This window comes from Arachis stenosperma, chromosome 3, assembly GCF_014773155.1.
Source record: "Arachis stenosperma cultivar V10309 chromosome 3, arast.V10309.gnm1.PFL2, whole genome shotgun sequence".
NCBI classification, from domain to species: Eukaryota; Viridiplantae; Streptophyta; class Magnoliopsida; order Fabales; family Fabaceae; genus Arachis; species Arachis stenosperma.
The window spans coordinates 3,564,070-3,579,313 of record NC_080379.1 but is presented as its reverse complement, the minus strand read 5'-3'; the positions used below and the strand labels follow the sequence as shown (position 1 = coordinate 3,579,313).

Here is a 15,244-nt window from a genome sequence, read left to right as displayed (position 1 = left end):
ATTCCGCATATCTTATTTATTTATTTCCAGCACTATGACTTCATGTTTATTTCGGGAGTTATGTTCCAAACTTATTAGGTACGACTTTATGACCCTATCTTTTTTTAAGTATCTATGGTTGGTTTTATAAATCTGTTGCATGCCTCTTCAACTGTTTTTAGTTTTGAGGAAATACAAATACATTAATACAAGATAACAAAGTTCTAATATGACCTAAAGCAAATAAATCGTTACAAGATAACAACATACTAATGCGAGTTCAAAACATTTAAGATAGCACAACTAATAACCAAGATGAACAACAACTGCTACATAACCTAATACAACGTGAATAAAACATCTAATCCTAGGACCCAACCGTCGAACCTCGCTGAGGGGAACTCCTACGAGTGTGGCCGGGTTTCCTGCATAGGCCACATCGCTTCGGTCTACTAGAGTCACCTTCATCCATGTTGTTGCGGATGCGGGTGGATTGCGATTGCCCTTCTCTATCCCGTCGCATGTTAGGGTTAAGGATGACAGTAGGTCCATCATATGGCGGCCAAAGTCCCTCTGGAATACAAAGTGCAAAGCCCATCTGGTACACCTTGAATACCTCAGACATGCTGTAAACTTCATCAACATGCGTGGCCCAATCTAGCCGCGACTGAGCACAGCATGCGATTGCATGGCAACAGGGGTAGTGCAGGGCCAGAAAGTGGCCACAGTCGCAGGTGCGATTCCTAAGAGAAACTCGATAGGTACCCACTGAGAAGTTACATGTAGGAGTAGTCTCTGCCACGGTATACTCAGATTGATGCCTGTCGAACAGTGTCACTGTGAAGCACCTTGAATCCCTCAAGTTCCGCTCAATGGCTTTCACAAGCGCCTGGAAAAACCAGTGCCCAGATCCAAGCTGTGCCTCTGCCGTCTGACCCCGAACAACAAACAACTATGCAAGTCGTAGATATGTCGACTTCACCAATGACTTCACTGGTAGATTTCTGGTGCCTTTCAAAACAGAGTTGACACACTCAGATATGCTGGTCGTCATGTGACCATATCGTCTGCCACCATCCTTGTGTTGTGTCCACCTCTCATACTCCATCCTGTTTGTCCAATCACACATAGCCGGATTGTCTGTCCTCATTATATCAAACCAATAGTCAAACTCGGCCTCTGTCTTCGCATAAGCAACATTTACCAGCAACCACATTGTATCCTGCCCCTTGAAACTAATAGCAAAATTTACGGCAACATGCTGAATGTAAAATGCTCGATAAGCATGGGAAGGTCACCAACCACTATCAGGTGCCTCCAGTACAGCCTTGATGCCATTGTGCCTGTCAGATATTACAATAATACCCAGTTGTGGAGTCACATGTCTTCTCAGGTTAGATTGAAAGTATGCCTAAGACTCTGCATTTTCTCCTTCCACAAGTGCAAACACAACGGACAAGATGTTCGAGTTTCCGTCTTGAGCAATAGCCAACAACAAAGTCCCTCCATACTTGCCATACAAGTGTGTACCGTCGATGCTGACAAGCGGCTTACAGTGTCGAAAAGCCTCAATACATGGAGGAAATATCCAAAAAAGACGATGAAAGTAAACTGTTGATTCATCAACCTGAGCACCCGCTCTAACCGGAGAGGTCTTCAGCATAGCTATTGTACCCTCCATGGTGGATGTCACCCCAAGGATCCAACGGGGCAGCTTACCATAAGACTCCTCCTAATCACTGTAGATCTGTGCTACTGCCTTCTGCTTCGCCATGCATACTTTTCTATAGCTAGGCCTGAAACCATAGGTTGCCTCCGTTGCTTTCTGCAACACCTTAATCGTAATCGAGGCATCAGATCTGACCAATGGAAAGATCCTCGCACATGACATGATAATCAAGCTGTCTGTAGTCACTCAATATCGATGTGGCCAAACACATGTGCAGTCCGTTGTACCTCCTAACTTCCCACGTGCTCTTCCTTTGCCGCAGCGTGATATGAATCATCTACGTGCACTCTTTTTCAAACTCCTTGCATCTCCCGTGGTATTTGAGATGGTTTGATTCCACCACCCTGTACTCAATTCCATGCTGGATGCTGTAATCCTTTACATTTAGCACAACTTCCTCCTTACTTTGGAAAGATTGGCCAATCTGAAATTCTGTCAAAGCAGTCGCATCATGCAGGCCCTATCCCGCGAAGGTTGCCTCTACGTTTTGCTATTGGCCGATGGCTTCCAAGTTTAAGGTTGACAAGTGTGGAGGATACTGTTGTATGCCGGAACACGAAGCTCCATGGGATGTATGTGTATTGCTCGGAATAGCATCATCATTGTCCCCAACAATGTCGACCGGCTCATCATCCGAATCATCGTCCCGAATCGCATTCTCAACTAGATCCGGTCCGGCCTCAACTTCAAAATCAGGAACACCACAAGGCACACCATCAGTACCAGCGGCAACACGTGAAGGATCGGGGATCGGACCTGAAAGTGCTACCACAGGCATCAACGTTGAGGCACCACCCATCGTCATCGACTGAGGGTTCGGCGCCAAAGCCCCAAAGCTGTCGAAGCCATCTTCTAACTTCGCAAACAACTCGGGTATTCTAACCTCCGAAAAACTCCGCTGATAGTGAAACAAGACGTGCATGTCTTCATTGGACCCTATCACAAATGTCTCATATTTCACACCGGCTGACACAACAACAATAAAAATCTTATAGAACAATTTTTTTACCCACTTTGTCCCACACACACCCAACTTTTGTAATATGCTATGTTTTATCTCTGCCAACTTACTCGACGACCAGATAAAAATAGTAAGCGATTTTCTATCCGTAAATTTAACACCGTACCTTTTGCTTTTTTGAATTTTTCTAGAGCAATGCACTAGAGCCAGAAAACTCTCACACCATCCATTTGTGAGAAATGGCACTCCTCTTCTACCTCAATGCCTTGGAGGGGTATATATAGCCAACCACCACACACACACACACTCAACGTAAACCGCTACTGCCTCCCGCGGTTTACGTTCACGCCACCCAACACATATACCGCTACTACTTGTAGCGGTTTATGCACATGCCACACTCAACAGAAATCGCTATTGCCTATAGCTGTTTCTGTGTAAAATGCTAACCCATGTAAACCGCTACTGCCAATAGCGGTTTCTATAGAGATATGAAAAATTACATTTGCCTCTTGCCATTTCAAAAGTTGTATTTGGATAAAATTTTTCTCCAAATAATTTATTTCAATAAATTATCCTAAAATTTAATTATCAAATTAATTATCAATATAAAATATACATTAAAATACAAAACATATATTAAAAATAAATTAAATAACATATGTATTTATATATAAATACATAAATTTTTTTCATATAGATTTTTACATATTTTATTAGTGAGTGTTATAAAAAAATTCTCAATTCTTATATTCATGTGTATATCCAATAACCAATATGTTTTGTTCTCCAAGTACTTTAGTTTGCTTCAAAACAAATAAATTTGTGGACAAATGATGTAAAGAAAGTAAGAAACTATATCACAATCAATTTTACATGAATTCTAAAAAAATATTACGTACATGTCTTGATTCATAATGATATGTAAATTGAATTGACTAAATTTGATTTAGTTATTATAGTAATAATTTGAATTAAATGTATTTAAATTACTAGATTTATACATAAATTCAAATCTACTAACTTTGATTTAATAATGCTTAAAATTTACCCATACTAAATTGACATCATATGCTTCGAATTAGACCCATAATTTGTGCTCATAGTAAATTAATTTGAGTGAATTCGATTTACATGCGTATACTAGTGAAAAATAAAATCTACTAACTTTAATTTGATTTAGTATATATATTCGTATATAAGCAAATCGAACTCACTTTGTTTCGAATTACATTTCACCGAACTCTCTCCTCCCCTAAACCAAAAAAACCACAACATTCAAATTGTAGAAATAAAAAATGATTCGAATTATATCCATTAGTTAAACAACATTGCTCGTATTGCTGGTTTCATTTATGAAGAAGTTAGCGAATGAAAATTTAATTTCTTTAAAAAATACATAATTGTTTGTGATGTTAAGTCGCTTATTAAAATTTTTATACTACAAATGGTAGTTTGAGTTTTAGTAGTGAGTTTTGTCTGATCCCAAAAACCGTACCGACGATAAGGATGGATCAGTCACGGATTCGATCTCAAGGAAGCTGAAGTCAACAGCACCAGATGTCTTCAAGCTCAAGATGAAGACAAGTATGATCCAACCCAACAAGGAGAGTGCCCAGTAATTGTTCATACCATGAATCAAATCCCATGCTATAGCATATCCAATCACAATTCCTGATAAATGGCCAAGGAAGCCTGCCCGAGGGTCAATAATCGAAGTAAAAACAAGCGACTCAAACGGTGCCAATCTGATTGGAAGCAAAAAGAATCTAAAGAGATCCAACTTTGAGGAAGGCTGCTTAACAGCAAGAATTGTCAGCCACCCGAATACAACACACGAATAACCAACAGCTGGAATTCGGCGAAAATACTCGAGTTTAAATCTCTGAATCAATATGTGGTACATTCCAAGAACCAGCAACCCTGATAAAACAACCAATACAAGTGTGTATTGCAAATAGTATTCAACACCAAGACCCAAGTGCCCTAATTCCTCTACCGCCCCCCCCAAGAAACCAAAGTTCAATCATGTTAAAAACAAGATGAATAACCCTTATATGGGAGAATGCAGAGGTGATGATCCTCCAATAATGCCCTTCAATGACAGTCTCATAGCTCAGACCAACATGTGAGTATCCAATATTCTTCTTCTGTATGTAGAACCAAATAGCACTGCATATTCCAATGATGCAACTAGTTGCTGGCTTCTCCAAGATCTCATAGAACAAAGGCTTCCCCATTTCCCAGAGCTCCTAACTTTTCCAACCACACTTTTGCAATTTCCCAAAGATCAAAACTTCAGCCGAAAGGGTAGCTTACTTTACAATCCAAACAAGATAAAAAGAGTCTCTTCAATCAGAAGCTCCCAAAAACTATTGAGACCACAACCAAATATACAATCCCTAAATCAAATGCTTAGCTACAAGGGTAGCTAATTTTACAATCAAACAAGACAACAAACTCTCCTCAACCTACGCTCCCAAAAAGGATAAAACGTAAAATCTGCGAACCCAAGTGTAGAAACAAGAAATTCATCACAAAAAGGGAATTGCAGGGGAGAAAGAGAGCATAAAGATTGTATCTTTGTGTTGGGAGAAGGACAAGGAGTAACACTGAACAAGTTCAATTCAATTCAGTGAAATGCTATACCGTTCTTCGATTGTAGAGATAGGATTTAGATTTTCTAAACTTTGAATTTTAGTTAATAAAGTGTAATTTTATAGATGGGACGAAGGATAAATATAAAAAAAAATTTATTTAAAATAAAAAATCACACTTTATATTCTAAGATAAAATTTAAATTTTAAAGGATTAAAATAAATTAAAAAAAGAGTTTTTGGTCGAAGAAAATAAGGGATGGATCAATTTGGGAAGTAGATTCTCTCACCTGTTGAGTTACTAGACGATTTGAGTTCTTCGATTTGGGAATGATGATGCTTGATGACCTACGCTTTTTTCATGACTATAGTAAATTAGGGCGCCGTAAATTAGTAACTGCAAACAATAATTCACAAAAATATATATTTTTTGAAAAAGTCTAAGAACCAATTAAGATATAATTAATTTGGGATCAATTACTTTTTATTTTTAATTTTAAAATTAAAAAATTTAAGTTAGTAGAATTTTTTTATATAATGATTTTTTTTAATTAGTTAGTTTTAAGTTAGCTATATTTTTGTTGATTCTCTAACGAGATTTTTTTTTTCAATATCAACAATTTAAAAGAAAAACAATTTTTTATGTTTTATTTTATTTCAATCCAAGTATAATTATATAGATGTCAATAAATTATAACTCAAATAAAATAATTTTTCTTTTTTATTTATAAGTATCAGATTATTTAAGTGTCACTCCTAACTTAAAAAAAATAATTACGTACATAAACATATTTTATGTAAAAGAATAAATAAATAATAAGTTATCTTCTATGTTCTATCCTTTCATGTCAATTTCGATACATTATTAGTGCAATGTTTCATGACATCATTCGTTCTTTTTTCTTTTTTCTATTTTCTATTTTATTTTTATTCTTGGCAAAAATTATTGAACCAAACATACCTACATGCAAATAACAGGAGTTAACAATTTCTATCATTTTTATTGGATAGTTAATATTTTATAAATTTAATTTCAACGATCAATCGGTGTAAGATGACTAATTGTGTATTGTATATCAATAAAATTAATTATTTTTTAAATTTATTACTTAAAAATTTATCTAAATATATAAATTTTATAAAAGAATTGTATAAAATTCTTTTATAAATAATATTAAAATTAAATTTATATTTTACAATCAAATTCTTTATACACTAAAAATTAATTATTAAATTAGTTGTCAATATAAAATATATATTAAAATATAAAATATATATTAAAAATAAATTAAATAATATATATTTATATATAAATATATAATTTTTTTATATAGATTTTTATATATTTTATTAGTGAATGTTACAAAAAATTCTCAATTCTTATATTCATGTATATCTAATATATTCCTTTCTCCAAGTTCTTCGATTGAGTACTAATGAGTTATAACTTAAATGGCATAATCTCTCTATACTCAATTAAGAAGTCGCAAATTCGAATCTCCTGTCTTTGATTAAAAAAAAAAAGTGCTTCGATTGGCTTCAAAACAAATAAATTTGTGGGCAAATAACGTAAAGAAACTAGATCACAATCAATTTTACATAAACCTCATAAAAAAGAAACATTACGTGCATGCCTTGATTTATAATTATATATAAAATAAATTGATTAAACTCAATTTAGTCATTATAATGATAGATTAAATTAAGTAGATTCAGACTAGCTACTACTAGATTTATACGTAAATCGAATTTACTAGTTTTGATTTAGTAATGTTTAAAATTCACCCATAGTAAATAGAAATCATATACTTCGAATTAAACCCATGGTTTGTGCTTATAGTAATTCAAATTGATTGAATTTGAATTAGGCCATAGTAAAAAAAAAATCATAATATTCAAATTGTGGAAAACGACTTAAATCATATCTATTGATTGGACGGTGCTGTTCATATTACTAGTTCTATCCATAAAGAGGTTAGTGAATGAAATTTAATTTTTTTAAAAAATAAATAATTGTTTATGAGGTTAAGTCACTTAAAATCCCATTATGTGTGTTATTAAGATTTTTAAACTACACATGATAGTTAGAGTAGTTATTTAGTAGTTTGTTAGAATTTTAAAAATACAAATACAAAGTGGAGGAGTGATAGTAGTGATTAATTAGGTTAGAATTTTTTTTGGAGTTTAGTAAATCTAATTTAAGTTTCGAATATTAGATTAAATACACAGCAAAAGTTTGATAATAATTTAATTTAGTTTAATTTTTTTAAATTTAATTTAGTTCTTAAATGTCAGATTAATGGGCCAGTCATTTAGGTTAATTTTAATTTATTTAAAATTAATTTTGTAAAAGTTTAATTTGTATAAAATCAATTTAAATTAGTTTAATTTAATTATTTTAAATTAATTTAATTTATTTAAAATTAATTTAATTTAATCATTAAATGTTAGAGTTTAAAATAATGCAATTTAATTTAGTTTAATTTTACAATTTACATCTTGAATATTAGATTAATTATGTACGCTTAGAATTTAATTTAATTTGATTTAATGTAATTTAATTAAATTATTGAATGTTAGGTTATATGTCCATAGTTGAATATAGTTCACATTATAGTTTTGAAAATCGAATCAGACCGGTTGGCTCAATCGAGTTAATTGAAAACCGATCATCTGCCGATCATGTCTACTCTAAAATTGTGTTGCAAAAAATCAGTTAAACCGGTGGTTAACCGTCGTATCGGCCGAACCCGTCGAATTTTAAAAAGTACCTGTTTCCAAAATCCACCAAAACGGCGTTGTTTTAACTCTTAAAAAAAAATAGCTGAAGCTGAAACATGGAGCCCAACCCCTTCCTTTTCTTCCCTCTCTCACTCAAAAAACTCTAATATGTCCCCTGATCCCCTTACTCCATCTCTTTTCTTTGAAGTTCCAACAACCACCAGCCTACCATCCACTAGCCACCATTCGTAACCCATCACTCACACTTGTCGCCGAACCCTTCTCCTCGACGTGGGTGCCATTATCGTCGGTGGAAAAGTCTACTCTTCCATCTTCTCGACGTTCCTCCTTTCCTGGCCGTCGCACGAAGGGTTACGTCGAGCTCCAGGTGTCGCCATCGCGAAGGATTGCTGGGTTCGTCGGTCGTTATCTGTCCGAACTCACTGTCTCTCTGTCCGAGCTCACTTCCTTGTTCGACCTCTCTCTCTGACTCTCTCTGTTTAAGCTCACTTCCCTTCTTCGTCATTGTCAGTTCGGATTTCGTCGTCGCCGTCACTTCTTTTCTCCCTCGCTACCGGTACTTCAATTTATTTTTGTTTATTTTCAAATTTGTTTAATAATACTTATTTTGTGATTCTAAGTTGCCGGGTTTACTATTTTCAGTATTTTGAGTTACAAAGTTAGTATAATACTGATTTTGTGGTTCTGAGTTGCCGAGATTAATATTCTGAATTGTCGCTGCTTGTTTAAGTTAATTTTGTTGATGGTTAATTTTGTTAGTTTTTTATTTTCTGATTTGGTAGATGCAATCACAAAATGATTTTCTGAGTTAAATTCGTTTCATACAATAAAAATATATGTTAATGTTGATTTTTTTGGTAGAACATTATATTTGTTATTTTTATGCATTTTAATTTTGTTTAGTGGTAAATTTTGTTAATATATGTTTGTTATTTTTTGAGTTTGGGTAATTTTGTGTTTTGTACTGTTGTGAGAATTGAGACTAATTGATTATGGAGGTTGATTTGTTTGAATTTGTGTAAATTGTGTTGTTTTGTTTTGCTTGGATGGTGCAAGCTAAAATTGAAGGAGCATATGCAGTACTGCACCAATCACCCTGATGAGATAAGCAAGCTTGCCAAGGTTCAGAATCAGGTCTCTGAAGTTAAGGGTGTCATGATCGAGAATATTGAAAAGGTACATACAGATGCCTTGCGAGTTGCGATTTATCAGCACTACCCACACTGCTGTTAATTGGCTTATGGCAATATAGTTGTTACTGCTGAAATCGAAGAGATCAAATTGATTGATCATAGGTGTTATGTTTCTACAAAGTATAGATACTGTTTAAAATTTCAAAAATAAAAAAGACATGTCATAACACAGAGTGGATCTTTGGAAAATTAACATAATACTTAAACATCATAAATGAGGCTGTTATATTAATTTAGTCAGCAACTTTTTCAAACTTCTCAAACTCATGCTGTTATAGTGTTGATATTTTAACTAGTTCTGATTAAGTATGTCAGATTTGGATCTGAGGTATTATTAATTATATATTCTTGTTCTTTTTGGATTTCAAGTCATTGTAGAAACATGAAATTTTTGTTTTAATTAGATATGCAGTTTTCTTTTTTTCATAGTATCTGTTGATCTGGTTTGAAAATTTTAATTAAAATAAAACAAAAAACTTTAGTTGTGAATGTAGCTTAGCCAATTAATTTAGTAAAAAAGAAGCCTTTGGAGGAACAGGGCCAGGGGGACCAAGAAAAATTTTGTATATTTAAAATTATATATTGAATTTTTATATAATTTTAGTGTATATTTAATTAAACCAGTTCAACCAAGGTTCGATTTCGGTTGGACCATTGAATTAGTCATTTGACCGGTTCAATGATCGGTCCGGTTCTCACAACTTTGGTTTACATTAAAGTTTATTTTTAATAGAATTGTCTACTTTAGGTGATTTTTTTATATAACTTGGATATGATTTTCTTGAAAAAGGTCTGCATTACTTAATGTTCTTTTGGTGGATTGGTTTGTTAATTGTCATGGTTCTAAGAGATTTTTTTTTCATCGTCGTGCAGCCCACCGATGTATCACCAGCATGAGAAGGCAGCATAGTACGTCCCTAGATGACAAGATTATACTGTACCTGCAGATAGTTGGCTTAGCCCATCTCGCCAGGCTCAACGACCACCAGTTTAGGTTGGATGAGCCACTGGTCAGTGCATTTGTCGAGCGGTGGTGGCCTGAGACGCATACCTTCCATCCTATTGGTCCAGTCACACATTGATGGGTCTTCGGTTTGGAAGATGTCAAACCAATAATCAAACTCGACCTCAATCTTCGTATAAGCAGCATTGACTAGAAACCTCTTGGCATCCTTTCCCTAAAAACTCAGCGCGAAATTCACTGCAACATGCCTAATACAGAATGCATGATAAGCAGCTGGCAGAAGCCATCCACCATCACGTGCCTCCAAGGAGGCCTTGATTCCGTCGTGCCTATCCGATATAATGAGAATGTTAGGCTGAGGAGTCACGTGTTGCTGTAAGTGAGACAGAAAAAACAACCATGACTCCGCATTTTCACCCTCTACTAAGGCAAAAGCAATGGGAACGATATTAGAATTCCCATCCTGAGCAATTGCAACCAGCAAAGTTCTCCCATATTTGTCATACAAGTGGGTTTCATTAATACTGACCAATAACTTACAGTACTTGAATGCCTCAATGCACGGTGGGAACGACCAAAAAAGTTGGTGGAAAAACGCTGATGACCTGTCAACCTGACCTCCAACTTGCACAGGACTCATCTTTAGAACTGCAATACTACCTGACATCGTTATCTGCACACCATGGTTTTTAAAACCGAATCAGACCGGTCGGTTCAACTGGATTAACCAGAAATCGGTCACCTAGCCGGTCCGGGTAAGGCCAGAAATCGCTTGGCAAAAAATCGATGAAAAAATCGGTCGAACCGACGATTAACCGGTGAACCGGCAGAACCGTTCGATTTTTTAGCAAGTTTTCGGTTTGAAAGTAAAACCCCTAAACGACATCGTTTTGTCTCTAGAAAAAAGAAAAAAGAAAAGAAAGGCTAAATGTAAACGAAGCTGAACCCTAATCAGTAATCACCCAGAAGAGGAATCAGCATCCACAGCAACTATCTTTCCTCTCTTTGCAGTCGCATAACCACCACCACCAATCGAGCAGCCCACCGCCATCGCCACCGCATCCCGCAACCACAGCAGCGACGGTTTTGACCACCCGTCCTCTTTCGTCGCTGAGCTCGCCTCCTCTTTCGTCGCCTAGCTCGCCTCCTCTTTCGTCGCCGTTACTCGCCGCCGGTAAGTAATACTCTGTTATTTACTTATTCCTCCTCGCTGCCTTCTGATATTCTGTGCATGATTTTCTGATTTATTTATTTGCCGGATTCAAGATTTTGATTTATTTGTTATCTGTTCATGATTTATTTGTTTGCTGGAATCATGATTTTGATTTTTGATTTTCTGAGGTTATTTGTTCATGATTTATTTGTTTGCTGCTTCATGATTTTGGTTGCTGAATTACTTATTTGTTCATGGTTTTCTGAGGTTATTTTTTGTTTTTGATTTTCTGATTGTTACAGATGGAACAATCACAAAATAGCCCACAGCCACAAGATAATGCTGTTCAAGATTCTCAAGCTGGTTCATCTGGAGGTAAATCTGATCTAGCTTGGCAATATTTTATAGTGAAGTATGACAAAAATAACAAGACTCAATATACATGTATTTTCTGCTTGAATACTTACAATGGAGGGGGGATATATAGAATGAAATATCATCTTGCAAAAATTCCTTGACAAATTAAAGTTTGTAACAAAGTAACTGAAGATGTTGAACTTTAATTCAAAAGGCTTTGGAGGAAAACAAAAAAAATAAGGCAGAAAAAAGAAAATTTACAAGTGATTGTTATAATGTGGAAACACAAGCAGAAGAAGAATGTGAAGCGCCTAATCCTGTACAACCTCCGGCTCCTGCAACAATGGGAGACAAAGGAAAGAGAAGAGCGATTGCTGTTACTCCAATTGGAAGTTATTTTAAGGGAAGGACTACGCCAGGCTCTCAACCAACTTTGAAAAGTGTCTTGGCCAATAAACAAGTAGTGCACAAGGTTAATTTGGGGCTTGCAAAATGGATCATTGATGCACGGATTCCATTCAATGCAATTCAATCGCCTTACTTTCAACCTGCCTTGGACGGCGTTGCTGCAATTGGACCTGGTTTCAAGGGACCGTCATATGATGAAATGAGAGTTCATTTGCTGGCCAATCTTAAGAAGGAGTGTCAGTTGCTTGTTGAAGGCTATAGGAGCTCGTGGAAAAGCACTGGTTGTACACTGATGGCAGATGGCTGGACTGATCAAAGGCAGCGTACGTTAATTAATTTTCTAGTTTATTGTCCTGCTGATATGTCATTTGTTAAGTCTGTTGATGCTTCTGATATGATAAAAACTGCCGATACCTTGTTTAAATTGTTTGCTGAGGTTATTGAGTGGGTTGGGTCTAGTAACATTGTGCATGTGGTTACTGATAATGCTGCGAATTATGTATCTGCTGGAAAACTCATTCATGAAAAGTATCCAAACATTTTTTGGTCTCCTTGTGCTGCTCACTACATCAATCTTATTTTGAAAGACATAGCAAGTATTCCTCACATAGCTGACCTTGCCTCTCATGCTTCAAAAGTGACTGTGTTTGTTTATAATCATATGATTTTCTTGTCAAAGTTTAGAAAAAGAAAAGATTGGAAAGAAATTGTTTGACCAGGAGTTACACGTTTTGCTACCGTTTTCATTACTTTGAAAAGTATATATGATCATAAAAAAGACTTGCAAACATTAGTGGTGGACAAATATTTCACTTCTCATAAATTATCCAAGAGTGTCAATGGAAAGATGGTTAGCTCAATTATCTTGGATAGTAAGTTTTGGGATGATTGTCTTACTACTGTGATGATTGTTGGTCCTCTTATTAAGTTATTGAGGCTTGTTGATGCTGATGAGAAACCTTCTCTGGGATCCGTGTATGAGGGCATGCAAAGAACCAAAATTGCTATCAAGACAATGTTTAGAAATAGAAAAGCTGCATACACACCTTATGCAAGTATCTTAAAAATGCAGTGGGATAAGCATTTGAAGCGTGACCTCCATGCAGCAGCATACTTTTTAAATCCAGATTGCTTCTATAGTGAGGGGTTTGTTGAGAAGGCAAATATCTTAAGGTCTTTACTTGATTTATTTGATATTGAAACTCTTTGCGATGACTTAGTTGCCACAATGCAAGAAATACAGTTGTATCGAGATCGAAAAGAAAGTTTTGGAAGGGAAAGTGCTTTGAAAGCAATTAAGAGACTCGAACCTGGTAGGTTATTATATTTCTATATTCAATTTACTTTGAAAGTTTTTTAAATATTGAATGAGAATTGATGTTTGACTTTCATATCCTGTTAGGTGAATGGTGGAGGCTATACAGTGGGAGTGCTCCTAATTTGCAAAAAATGGCGATTCGTCTTCTTCATCAAACATCTTGATCATCCGGATGTGAGAGGAACTGGAGCCTCTTTGAATAAATCCATTCAAAGAGGAAGAACCGATTAGAGCATCAAAGGCTAAGTGACATTGTTTATGTGACTTATAATCTACGCCTTCAATCTAGAATGCATCGCAAGAAGAAGAATTATGATCCAATTGACATTCAAATTATTGAAACAGTAGATTTTTGGGTAATGGCGGATGAAGATGATCCTGAATTTACTAATGGAGACATCGAAGGCATTGAAAATTTAATTTACACGGATAATGCTATGCCTTCATATCCTAAAGGTGATTGAAATAGCAAAACTTATTTCATTTACTAAAGATATCTGTTGTAAAGTTATAACTTTAATTTTTTCTTGGTTTTTTATTTTATTGTATTAGATGGAAGAGATGTGGATTTGCTTGATGTCGTTGATTCTTCAAATACAGCTTCTTTTGGTGGTACTTCTGATGATGGTGGCTTTGGATTACCTGTTTATGATGGAGATATTGGAATACTTAATGATAATTATGATTTTTGATGAGTTGTACCTTTGATTAGTTGAAAACTTGCTAGTAATTGTTTCTTTTGAATGTAAAATATTATGAGTTTGTTATTATGTGCGTTTTTTTTGTTTAGCTATAAACTTTGATGTTTGAAGTTGTTTGTGAACCTCTAATATTAAGTTATGGATAATTTATTATGTGAAATTTTAAATTTTATTAAGTTATAAATTATTGAATTTATATATTTAAAATTATTTTTAGGATTTTTAATAATTTTATTTAATATTTAATTAAATCGGTTGAATTCCGGTTAAACTCCGATCGAACCAGTGAACCATTGAACCAGTGACCTCACCAGTTTATTGACCGGTTCGGTTCTCGCAACCTTGCTGCACACCAAGTACCCACCTTTGCAACTCATCATAAGCCTCCTTTCAATCCCATATATATGTGCGACAACCTTCTGCTTAGCCAACCACACCCTCTTGTATGTAGGTCTTGCACCAAAATGTGCCTCCGTTGTATTCTGCAGAACTTTGATGGACACAGCCGCATCAACTCTGATCATAGGAAGGAAAAAAGTAGATATCACATGATAATCAAGCTTTCTGTGATCACTGGAGATCGAGGTGGCTAGACATACATGTATGAGGTCTATTATACCGTCTGACCTCTCAGATACCCTTCTGCTACCGTAGAGCGATCCAAATCAACCATCTGTAGCTGTTTCTAAACTCCATACACTTTTTGTAGTACTTGGCATCGTCCAATTCTAGCACTTTGTACTCAACTCCACGGCGGATGTTATAAGTGTTCACACATAGGACAACTTTCTCTTTATTCTAAAACTGCTGACCGACTTAGAACTCAGCTAAACCTGCGGTGTCCTATGAATTTCTGGTCCCAAAACTAGATTCTACATCCAGGAACCCCTGCTGTCTCATGGCATCTAAGTCTAGAGTCAAAAAGTACGGTGGGATACTTTTGAGTTTCTGAGCTTGATTCTCCACCAACCCCAACAGGAATACTTCTCCTTATGTCATGATCGTTGTCATCATCAATCATGGCGCACTCCACATCATCATCATCCCCTAACACGTCTTCCACCGCATCTGGTTCTCCAATCTTTCCAGAAATTGAGATCATAACAGGATTATTCATATTAGCACCTATTTCCGTAATCTCA

General features: G+C 35.5%; 2 protein-coding genes and 1 pseudogene across 2 annotated transcripts; 1 reads left to right on the top strand and 2 right to left on the bottom strand.

The window, feature by feature from the left end:
- Positions 1-346: 346 nt before the first annotated feature.
- On the bottom strand, positions 347-1,660 carry LOC130970222 (uncharacterized). Its single transcript, XM_057896235.1, has 3 exons — positions 1,398-1,660; positions 962-1,214; positions 347-910 (listed from the first exon to the last, which is right to left on the bottom strand). The coding sequence occupies exons 1-3, from the start codon at positions 1,658-1,660 to the stop codon at positions 347-349; spliced, it is 1,080 nt and encodes a 359-aa protein (XP_057752218.1).
- A 2,412-nt stretch (positions 1,661-4,072) lies between these two features.
- Positions 4,073-5,348, bottom strand: LOC130970586 (RHOMBOID-like protein 13; annotated as a pseudogene).
- Positions 5,349-11,620: 6,272 nt separating this feature from the next.
- LOC130970196 (uncharacterized) lies at positions 11,621-12,798 on the top strand. The gene is made up of 2 exons (XM_057896192.1): positions 11,621-11,693; positions 11,969-12,798. The coding sequence occupies exons 1-2, from the start codon at positions 11,621-11,623 to the stop codon at positions 12,796-12,798; spliced, it is 903 nt and encodes a 300-aa protein (XP_057752175.1).
- Positions 12,799-15,244: the final 2,446 nt, after the last annotated feature.